Here is an 11,544-nt window from a genome sequence, read left to right as displayed (position 1 = left end):
CAGGCTGGAGTGCAGTGGTGCGATCTTGGCTCACTGCAAGCTCTACCTCCCAGGTTCACACCATTCTCCTGCCTCAGCCTCCCCAGTAGCTGGGACTACAGGCACCCACCACCATGCCCGGCTAATTTTTAGTATTTTTTAATAGAGATAGGGTTTCACCATGTTAGCTAGGATGGTCTTGATCTCCTGACCTCATGATCTTCCCGCCTCAGCCTCCCAAACTGCTGGGATTACAGGCGTGAGCCACCGCGCCTGGCCCTGACCTTGCTGATTCTTTAACTTCACTTTACAAGCCCTTACTATATACATGACATTACTTATACAATCCCACTCAGTGGAGGCAGAAACACAGCAGTTCTCTTAAAATGTCACAGAAAGCGACAGACTGTCCCTCATCTACTTCCCTCTCCCTTATCAGAACTCAAAAATTAGATGTCAGAATGGATCAGGGAGCACAGTCTAGAACAGTAGTTTGCAAACTGTGCTCTGTCCAGCTCTAGAAAATTCCCAGTGATGCCTCAGTCCAGCGGATGAGGGGCCCCAGGGGAACCCCCACTTGCTTCTTCTGAGGGAGAAGCTCCACTTTTACCACTTTTTAAACATTGAACTTTCACAGAAGATTCCTTTTGGAAGGCTGAGAAACCCAGCTCCAGGGAAATAAAACAAGACCCTGCCCAAGTTGCCACGTGCTGTCTTACCCACGGAGGCTGTGTAGGGCTCCTGCAGGGAATGCTGGCTGGGCAGAGCCATCTTGGTGGCAGAAGGATAGGGCCCGTAGCCTTGAAAGAAGCTGCCGAATGCAACAGCAAAGCACAGCACCACAACCTGTGGGGAGAGAGAGAACATGAGGGGCTGCGGACTCCAGGCCCTGGACAGCACAGCTGTATACCCTGGGAGAGCCAGGGACACAGACGCTCCTCTTCAGGCCGGTGGACTGCACCCACGGGTAACATCACCGGAAGGCCTCACCAAGGAACAGCCTCGGAGTGCAGTTCCTCCGTGTGGTTTCTCCTGCTGCACAGCACTTGGCCTTGGTAAGCAGAGGGAGAGGGGAGACAGGGGCCAGGCCAGGGGCGGTCACGGCACCACCCTGCTGGGAAGCTCACCATGAGGCAGGTGCCAGTCTGCGTGCCGGCTAACTTGCAGGTTCGAGAAACCTTGCCCATCACCAAAGTCTGAAGCTTCTGGAGTTGCTGAAGGAGAGTCCTGCCAATGATAACAACAGCCGTGAGGGGAGGCTGACAGAGAAGAGATGCTTTTTGATCTCCCCATGTGACCCAGAAAGGTCGCCGTGGCTTCATGCCTGCATTTCAACAGAGCCCCAAGGGACAGTTTCCTCTGGAAGAAGACACGAACACCAGTGCCTTCTAGCACTGTTGTCACAGAGCTCACTGGGGCTCAGAATCAGCCTTCACACTTGAAGGTCCTGTCCTTGCACTGCCCTGAGTTAGAAGTAGCTGCCTCCACATTACCCCTGACAGGCTGTGGCTTGTTTCTCAGCGATTGAGAACAAAGGAAAAGGAACACTCTGATTGGATGGTGGCTGAAGTCTGAATGGTTGTGTCTCTCCTAAATCCCTATGCTGAAACCCAGTCCCCTATGTGATGGTATTAGGACACAGCACCTTTGGGAGATGATTAAGTTATAAGTGGAGGCCTCATTGATGGGATTTGTGCCCTTATAAGGAGCTGAAAAGACTAGAGTGCTTCCCTTCCACTATGAGAGGACACAGCAAGAAGCTGCCTCCTGTGAACCAGAAAGCAGGCCCTCGCCCAACACTGAATCCCCCAACACTTTTATCTTGGACTTCCCAGCCTCCAGAACTGTAAGAGATCAATTTCTGTTGTTTATAAGTGACCTCGTTTATGATATTTTGTTATAGCAACCTGAACAGACTAAGAAAATGTTGACTAAAAGAAGAACTCATTTAACCAAGAGATGAGAAACATTGACAAAAACATAAAAAAGGGACAAAGGCAAAGAGAAGGAAAAATACAAAATGACCAGCAGAGAATAACAGAAGGAGTGGCCAGGGGTGGGGGGCTGTAATTGGAAATGCCAACTGAGAGTAAGAGGCATTCAGAGGCAGGTTGGAAGAGAGAGAGAAAGGAGAGGAAAAACAAGCACAGCTCTATTTAGGGCAGAGAGGCAAACAGCCACCTGCAGCTCAAGCCTATGGTTCTTAAAGGCTCACAGCAACTCCAGAGTCAGAAAAGAAGCCAACATATGAAAGAACAGAGATGCCTGCTCAACTGGACCCTCATGCCCAGAGCCAGGGGTCTTTAAAACCATCCTTTGAAACAGACTCTAGCCTTTCTTCAGGAAAAAGACAAGAGAGCAAGAGTAGGGAAAAAAAAAAAAAAAAAGGAGACATTTTATCCCTAAAATTGGACAACTGTGCCTCTCCTTAAAAGGCAAAGTTTGAGGGATAAGAACAGTCTTATATACTCTGCTCTGTGTGACATCAGCACACAGAAAGAGCAGATGGTAAAATTCTTTGCAAATTCTGAACACTGCAAGGCGTAGAAAAGGATCTGACAACACACCCGCCTGAGTTACAGCACCCGGGATGAGTTCCGTGTGAGTGGTGTAAAGAGTTGAAGCTCCTCCTTACCCTCATCCCCCACCCCCAAACCCAGTGCATATGGCAAAGTGGAAAGATATGATGAGCAGATGCTCTCTCTTGGGTCTCAAGGATTTTCAGAAAATGCATGCTGTGATGTAACAATGTTAGACAGCCACATAAGTTCATTGGAAAACATCATCAAATCATTTATTCACAGAACACTGTGGGCTTTCACAGATAACTTGCTTCTCATCACAGTCTACCCCCGAATAGCATTCAGGTGCTAGAAGGACAAGCAGATTTTTCCTGGGCTTGCATCTTCGCCCCCAGCTAGTACCAATGAAACAAGTTCTCCCAATTCAAGCAAATCAAGGACAGGTTGGCCACAAGAATGGTTTTGCTTTCAGCAGTTCAAATGGCTAGTAGTAGTGGGTGAATTGGAGCAACCCTCAGCACACGGAGTAGAAGCTTTCTGGACTCAAAACGCCTTTGCGGGACAGGCGCTGTGGCTCACGCTTGTAATCCCAGCACTTTGGGAGGCCGAAGTTGGCCAGATCATGAGGTCAGGAGTTCGAGACCAGCCTGGCCAACATAGTGAAACCCCATCTCTACTAAAAATACAAAAAATCAGCTGGGCATGATGGCAGGCATCTATAATCCCAGTTAGTCGGAAAGCTGAGGCAGAATCACTTGAACTCAGGAGGCAGAGGCTGTAGTGAGCTGGGATTGCATCACTGCACTCCAGCCCAGGCAACAGTACGAGACTCCATCTCCAAAAAAAAAAAAAAAAAAAAAAAAAAAAAAACACTCCTATACGGTTCCATTTACATGACATTTTCCCCAGGTATAGTGATTTTAATTTAAGCAACAAAAAGATCATTCATTCTATGAGTTAATATCACTAAATTAAGTTCTATTTAATGTGAAGATTTTTTTTTGTACTTAATCGTACATTTTTGTTTGTTTCTGATTATATAGAAGTATGACTGAATGTAGTTTAGACCTGGTTTATATTTAAATGTATTCAGGTACAATTTTTGTTTCTTTTTTTTTTTTTCTGGAGATAAAGTCTCGCTCTGTCACACAGGCTGGAGTGCAGCGGAGTGATCACAGCTCACTGCAGCCTCAACCTCATGGGCTCTAGCAATCCTCCTGCCTCAGCCTCCTGAGTAGCCGGGAGGGAATACAGGCATGAGTCATCATGCCCAGCTAAGTTTTTGTATTTTTTATTTTTTGTAGAGACAGGTCTCACTTTGTTGCCCAGCTCGTCTGGAACTTCTGAGCTCAAAAGATCCTCTCACCTCTGCCTCCCAAAGAGCTGGAATTACAGGCACGAGCCACTTGCGCCCAGCACCATTTTCTTTACAAGCATTTTGTAAGTTTACTTAATGCTGAGAAATACTCAACAGCATAATTACTTTAAATTCTACTTAAAGAAAGTTTGAGCTAAATGGTTCTACGATGCAGCACCTTTCCTTCTTCATGAAGCGTTTTCTCTGTTCTGTCAGGACTTCCCCAGAAAATTCCCTTTCTACCCAACAGCACAGCTGCCTTTTCCTTCTGCACAGCCACTTCCCGAGTGTGCATTCATTCTCACAGTGAGATTTCACTGGCCGGAGCATATATTTGACCGTCTACCACCTGTAATGCCAGCCCCAAAGCCCTCGCTGGGTGCTCCCTGCTGATCTCTCTTCAAGTCCTTGGGCAAATTTACAGGTAAGCCCACAGATAAGACCACACGGCACAAACCCTGTCCTCTTACTGCTGACCACTCTCCATCGTAGGAGCGGGTCTCTCCTTCCTGCTAAGCTATGAAAAGCGATCTCCTGTTCCGCTGGCCTGCTCAAGAGCTCCTTCTTTAAGTGATGGCTGCCACTTTTCCTGGCACCTCAGTTTTCCACTGGGCACTCCTGCTGCCCGTAAGCTGGTGGCCTCAAGGTGCTGAAGTTTAGCTATGCTCTGGGCATGAGTGGGTTAACATTTCTCCATCCAGGCTTCAGTCAGTACCTTTCCAGATGGTACCAAAGCACATTACTTTTGCTCTAAAGTCTTAAGCTGTTCTGAAAGGGGAAGGACCACTCCATTTTTTACCAACAATCCCTATTGACCTGCGGCCAGCCCATACTTCCTCCCTACCCATCCCCTACCCCTTGCCTGGTCCTTAAAGCATGAATAGCTTTAAAAAAAATCCACCCAATACTTGGAATCAGTCCTGCCTTCCAATTTCTGGTTGAGATCTCTGGGCCTGGTACCCCTTCCCCTAGGAAGAACAGTCTCCCAGGAGGCTCCCCAGTGCCTCCTGAAAACAGACTTGCGGCAGGCCAGATATATCCAAAGCCCCCTGAAAGAGTATCTTAGGCTCAAATTGGAATCCCCCTTTTCCCAGTTACAGGTGTGAAGTGCTACAAGTTGGGAAGAAGGACCTTTTAAGAAGGGCTGGAGAGAGCAGGGAGGGCTGGTGTTTCCTGACTGCACAGCACTTTGGTTGGCATTCACGGGCATTCTCAGACACATCCTTTCCCAACTCCAGATGATTATATTCTGAATCCACTGCAAATGAAAATGGTTGTTTAATAGTCCCTGATTTCTAACAGTTTATAATCTAACTCTTTAAGATGAGCAAACATGTAGTTTAAAATACACATTTTTAGTGCGAAATGTTGGTGGAAAGCGCAACAGTGACTAATAACGTACTGTTTGCCATTGCTTCTCCTACTGGTGCTGGAGAAAGTAAACGGAACTGATGGTGGAAATGACAACATGCGCAAGGCCCCGTCAATCAGCAACACTGAGGCATTTCATGCAGTGTTGGATTTTGGATTCAACCAAAATCCAAACAGACTTCGATGATCCAATAAAGTTTGGGAAATTCATACACATCCATACAACAGAAACACTCCTTTTCATCATAAAAAAGAAAATGAACAATGACAGAGTACTGAGTGCCTACTACTTGAGTTCCAGGAACTACATACACTAAAATATTAAATAATCATCTCAAAGTCACGTAACTAATAAGTAGAGGACCTAAGATGTCAACCAAAACCTATCTGACCCCATAGCTTGTGTACATTCCAACGTGGCACAGCATGGTACCCTAATCAATAACCTACTCAAATTAATAATAAAGCATATCTTAGTTAAGTAGATTTTTCTTAACTCCAGTGACATTATATTGACACCAGCCCAACTGGAAGATATGTCCACCATTAAATATGAAAATATTACTATTAAAAGAGACTAAGCCTTAGATGGAAGAGCCACAATAAAACCCATTCCAATGGCAAGAAGATGCATACTAACAAAATTTCAGCAACAACGACACAGAACCCATCAAGGCAAATGACTATTGTGTGGTATTTTCTCTGGGTACACCAAAGATAAAATGCAGATAATAGATAAAAGAATCAAGGGTACTCCTTGCCTAGTTAAGGTGTCAGGAAGACAAGCCTGGGCTTGGAAAAATGGAAAATATAAAACCTGTCCCTCTGTCAAGCACCAAAAAAGCTGATGAGATGGCTTTAGAATTGCTAAGCTGATGCATATATATCAAAACAGGAGGATTGGCTCTAAAGCAAAGACACCTGAGTTTCAATCAGAGGACGACAGATATGTGCCTTTAATCAAGTTAAGTTCTAAGCTTAGGCAGCTACTCAGATGAATTCCCTTGACCACATCAGCTAATGGAATCATGAGAGTATGCCCCCTCCCAGGGTAACTCCAGGTTTGCTGAAGCAGATACATCTTTGAAGGGTGCTTGCTGTCTCTTTTCATTGATGACAGATGAGGCCAGCCCTTTATATGGGAAAGCCTGTGACCTCATAACTGATATGTTGGTTTGAGATGATGTGGCACTTTCTCTGACGTCACTGAAACAGATGTCATTGCCTGCGGCAATGGGAGCTTGGATGACAACCCCCACCCTACTTACGTGAAGGGCTGGGTGGAGAAAAGGCAGCCAGCAGATGAAATGGAAAAGTTATTTTTAAACTACAGCTATAAAAAGTCAACCGCAGGACAGATCCAATGGTGCCTACGAAGCTCAGTATAAACTTCCTCTTTATTATTGTATTTTAAATCATCAGTGATCGTGCCTAATTATGGCCTTAATGAATTCTTGGGCTTCCGGGAACAAAATCTTAATTTAGAGAAAGGAATACTCTTAGCATACGTTTATCTGGGCCAACAGATTTTTCACAACTTGTTAAATTGGAGTGTCCAACACTTGATTGAAAATGTGGATTCTGTCCTGTGGTGAGATGTAAAAATAAACTCAGTGGCTATCCTCATGCAGTTCCTTGCAAAAGAGCAGTCGAAAGCAGCTGCCAGCCTTGCCCAAAATAAACCATCACCCTATATCTTGGGAGGCATCAAAGGAAATGGGGCAAAACATTCAGAAGCATCCAAGAGTGGGAGACACAATCTTACAATAACTGGGAAATGCATCAACAGTCTCGTGTTTTCTTTGTCTTTGGTTTAGTTTTGCTTTTTGTGTGTGTTTCCTTATTTATGAAAGAAAGAATGAGAACAGTCATACAGGTATTGAATGTTGGACTTTGAACATTCAGGAACCTAATTTCTCACTGGAGTCAGAAACCAGGACCAGGGGGAAAAAATAAAAAGTGGTGGTTCCCAATTATTTCCTGTGTTCGGAGCTTCAACTTAGGCCCTCTCTGTAGACATACTTTCATCAAATCTTGTAACACAGCTTAGAAATGGAACTCTCTGGGAAGTGGTGTGTGCAGGTGCACATATTGTAAACTATTCCCTGGGTATATCACCCACCTTCTGAGATGAAGGAACTTTCTCACAGCCTTATGGAAGCACCTAGAGCAGTAACTTCCAAATTCCAAACCATAAACCATTCGTGAGTTTGTGAAATCAATTGGGTTGTGACTGGTATATGTTTTTAATGAAATGGACTCAAACAGAATACACAGTATCAGAGGGCACTGTATGCCGTAAAGAACTATCAATTTGTGCAGCATTCATATTAGTGAGGTGTATGATGTATACGCACATGTTCGTGTGGTATGTCTGGTGTGCCATTGACACTGTATAAACTAAAATAATTGTACAGTCCAAAAAGCTTGAGTGTCACTTATCTAGAGCGCACAATAAAAAAACAAACAAACAAAAAAAAACCCACAGAACTTGGCCAGGCATGGTGGCTCATGCCTGTAATCCCAGCACTTTGGGAGGCTGAGGTGAGCGGATCACTTGAGGTCAGGCATTCGAGACCAGCCTGGCCAACATGGCAAAACCCCATCTCTACTAAAATACAAAAATTAGCCAGGTGTGGTGGTGTGTGCCTGTAGTCCCAGCTACCTGGGAGTCTGAGGAACAAGAATCGCTTGAACCCGGAAGGCGGAGGTTGCAGTGGACCAAGATGATGCCACTGCACTCCAGCCTGAGTGACAGAGTGAGACTCCATCTCAAAAGAAGACAAAACTCAAGTGACGATCAGGTGGCCTAATGATGGAAGAGGTGAGCATCCATGTCCTTCTGAGGCAAAATCCCCCCTGAATCCCTTCCTACCCTGCCTGAGTCACATGTAGAGTTAGTGCCTGGGAGATTCTGAGGTGAGGAGGGCGTGTCCAACAGCGGAAACCTCTACCTCAAAGTCCTGAGATGGATGGCAGGGAGGTGGCTGGATACAATGTTAATAATTACAAGTTCTACACATTTCATAAGGATATTTAAGGAAAATCATGAACAATCTCAAAGACTTTTAAATACTAAAGTGTATCATACACAAAAGACAACCATATCAGCTCAAACTCCTAAACCTTGAGTAAATTCCTATGTTTACGGCCTTTTACTTAAGTTTTGAAGGTTGTTCATGGGGCTCTGGCCTAAAAGAAAAAAAAGGGGGTATAAATTTTCTCCTTTTTCTTCCTGTGTTAATTGCTACATTACAAGAGGCTTCTTGATTTTGCAGGAAGCAGAGGGCATTTCTGAAATGCTAAATTACCTACCGACCCAGGAACAAACACTGGCCGAGGAACAAAACCTGAGGCTGTGGAATTTGGAACTTTACACTAAATTACACTAAAACTCCTTTCTCATCTCTCTGGGGAACATAGTTTAGTGCCCAATAATCCTTTGAAGTTTGAAATATTTCCACGTGAAAAGAAAGTTCATACTCTTCGCACAACCAGAAGTTAGAGATAATGGAGAAACGAAAAGTGAATTAAAACCAAGGTAAAAGTGTATAGTAGAGTAACTTGGGTCATTTATCAGTCCTCAGATAGCTTCTCTGTGTGCAGCTGGGGGTGGGTTCAGCCAGTTATTGTCAGTCTAAGAGAGAAGAGATGAACCCACACACAGAAAACCGTAATAGTGTGTAGGGAACAAATACACAAAATTAGTGCAAACAGACACAGCTGTGTGGGCTAAACAAACAGACCAGGAGAGCCAGAATCCAGTCAAAGCCCAGTAAACTTGGCTGGAAAGACCTTTAACAGGAACCATATAGAGATTTTCAAGAACAAGAAAAGTAGAGTTAGAGAGAAAGACTACTAGGAAGATCAAAGAGAAAGATTAAAGAATTCTTATTTCTGATAACAATAGAGATAAATGTCAGGCAAGCATGTCCCTTACTTGTGAGGTCCGAGGAAAGTGTACAAATGAAGTCCCCATGGCACACATTTTAAGGTTTCTCCTTGCCTTACTCCAAGCCAAACAACCCAACACCTGCTCCTTCCGGCTCCCTCTATGGCCAGGTTTGAACTAGAATTCTTGGACTTCCCAGGGCTGCTTGCCAAAATGTGGTAGTATAAGCAGAATTACCCCAGGCCTCAGCCTGCTCCACTCCATTGGAGAGAGACAGTCTCTTGGGTCTTCTTGTGTTCCTATACATTCTGCCGGGGATGCCACGATGGAAAGGCTCTCACTCCTCTTTTATGATGGGCCACCTCTCAAGGTTGTTATGAAGCTGGTAACCTGGACAGATGAGGTAATGTCTCTCTCTGGGCAAGAAGCAGGCTTATTGATTGCTTGCTATAAAAGCAGTGGATTCTCCAAGCTCAGGCTTCCTTAGCTGTGACACAATCCCCACTGAGAGCACAGCATCCACCTGGATCTGTCCTGGCTCCTGGGGGCAAGGAGAACTGATACATATATGCTTATGCTTATACTGCCTGCTGAGCAATAGAGTCCTTTGTCTCTGACCCAGGAATCTCATGTCTTCTACAAATAAGGCTAAATTGAATCCCAGAGCTGACATACTGTGAAGGATGTCATGCACACAGCAGCCCTGGTTCAAACTCCATATGCAGCCCTCACAAAGAGCTGTCTCTGTCTACCCCATTGGCTTCATTGGTGCCCGCTGGTCACCAGGTTTGCCCTTCAGGGAACAGATTTGGGGTAGAAGTCCACATAGGCCCTGGAAATGAGCTAAGACCTTTGGACAGGGAATTCCAAGATCCCAGGTAGTAGGGTAAGTTCTAGAGGGCTAGGGTGAGAACTCCAGATGGACGCATCCCTTTGTTCCTGCCAACTACGCATCCCATGGAGGGGGACATGGCTAAAGGACAGCCAGCACAGGGCCCTCTAGAACACTGAGTCCAAATCAAGGGCCCTTGTGTCTAGGTCTAAAGTTGGCTCTTGCTGGGGCAAGGTCCTTGAAGGAGCAAGAGGCACAGCAGCAAGAGAAACCAAAGTAAGGGCCAGTTCAAAAGTTAAGTGACCAACTTCTCACCCACTTCTAGCTCTAAATGTTTAGATGACTTTAACCCCACCAGGCCTCAGTTTCTCCTTCTGTAAAATAAAGTGATTAGCAGTTCAATACAATGATGTCTAAGGTGTATATCAAGTCTAAGCTCCTACAATTCTACAAATCCATGCTCAAGGAGAGAGGCTGCAGCTCACAGCCCTAAAGAAGCCTGAGAACAAAATAAGTAATAAATGGAGCAAACTGAGCCACAAACGCCTACAAGTGATGGGCCGGCCAGTGTATGTGCATCACTCGTGCAGAAGAAAACTATACCAGTGGGAAAAAATGACAAGATTTCTCAGGGATGAGATCAGGGTGGGGCCATTCAGAGAGCTTGCAGCTTAGAGAGGTGCATTCACTTAGAAAAGCCAGAAGGATTCTCTAGCAGCCACACATGGGCACTGCCCAGACACTGGCAAGTGAAAATGTATTTCTTGATGGAGCACAGGAAGGAGGGCCCCCTGGGAAACCATCTCACTCCCATCTTACACATTTCCTGATAGCATGCAATTAGCGGATCACCTCAGCAAAGGAAGTGTGAAGGTGCTTTCACACCGCTTCAGCTCTGTTCCCAGAGGCTCACAGAGAAAAACCGAAGAAAGATGAAGAGGACTTCCTCATCTCTCCCAGCCCTGTCCTCTTCCAGTTTCCATGGCTCAGATAAAAGGTCTTTTCACCTAGAAATCAGTAATAGGCTAGGTGGCTGCTGCTGAGTCCAGTACAAAAAAAAAAAGAAAGAAAAACTAACTCAGGATTGACTCATAATCCGAGCACAAATTTTCATCTGGGTAGATGGGAAAGTCCCCTGTGGGGTATTGTATAGGAGTGGAAAAAAAGTAAAGAGGTATCATTTTCTTCCATTTGGTCAGTGATGAAACAGCCACTCCTCTTCCCTGCCAAGCTATGCCACGCCACATGAAACAATGGCCCCCAAGGCCTCTCCACCCCCCATTTCTGGTGACCCAGGATCCTGTTCACTTATCAAAGTTGTTCTACTTCCGTCCAGCTGCCTCTGAAGGATGATAATATGAGAAGCACCAACAGGAACACACACACAGGTGTGCATTCCCCAGCCCAGCCCTGCACACAGCTCAAACACCGGTCACCTGCACAGGGCGATGTGAGTAAAGGGGTCCCGACGTCTTCCCTTGCCCAGCGCCCCAATCACCAACTCCCCATGGCTGGCTCTAGGGCATTGCCAATGCTTACATCAGTCATTCTGGTTAGCGTGGTGTTCTCTGAGTACCACAGAGGCCCTTGG

General features: G+C 45.5%; 1 protein-coding gene across 1 annotated transcript in view; it reads right to left on the bottom strand.

Moving 5' to 3' along the window:
• CREB3L2 (cAMP responsive element binding protein 3-like 2) overlaps positions 1 to 11,544 on the bottom strand; it is a 138,551-nt gene that overhangs the window by 9,472 nt on the left and 117,535 nt on the right. Inside the window, exons 9-10 of the mRNA XM_011995481.1 lie at positions 1,107 to 1,206; positions 699 to 825 (exon numbers count right to left, since the gene is read on the bottom strand). Of these exons, the coding sequence (XP_011850871.1) occupies positions 699 to 825; positions 1,107 to 1,206 (227 nt within the window). The remainder of the gene's footprint in view (positions 1 to 698; positions 826 to 1,106; positions 1,207 to 11,544) is intronic.

The sequence above is a fragment of the Mandrillus leucophaeus genome, unplaced genomic scaffold, assembly GCF_000951045.1.
Source record: "Mandrillus leucophaeus isolate KB7577 unplaced genomic scaffold, Mleu.le_1.0 Scaffold49, whole genome shotgun sequence".
NCBI classification, from domain to species: Eukaryota; Metazoa; Chordata; class Mammalia; order Primates; family Cercopithecidae; genus Mandrillus; species Mandrillus leucophaeus.
The sequence above is the reverse complement of the archived record's forward strand: the minus strand, read 5'-3'. Positions and strand labels throughout refer to the sequence as shown.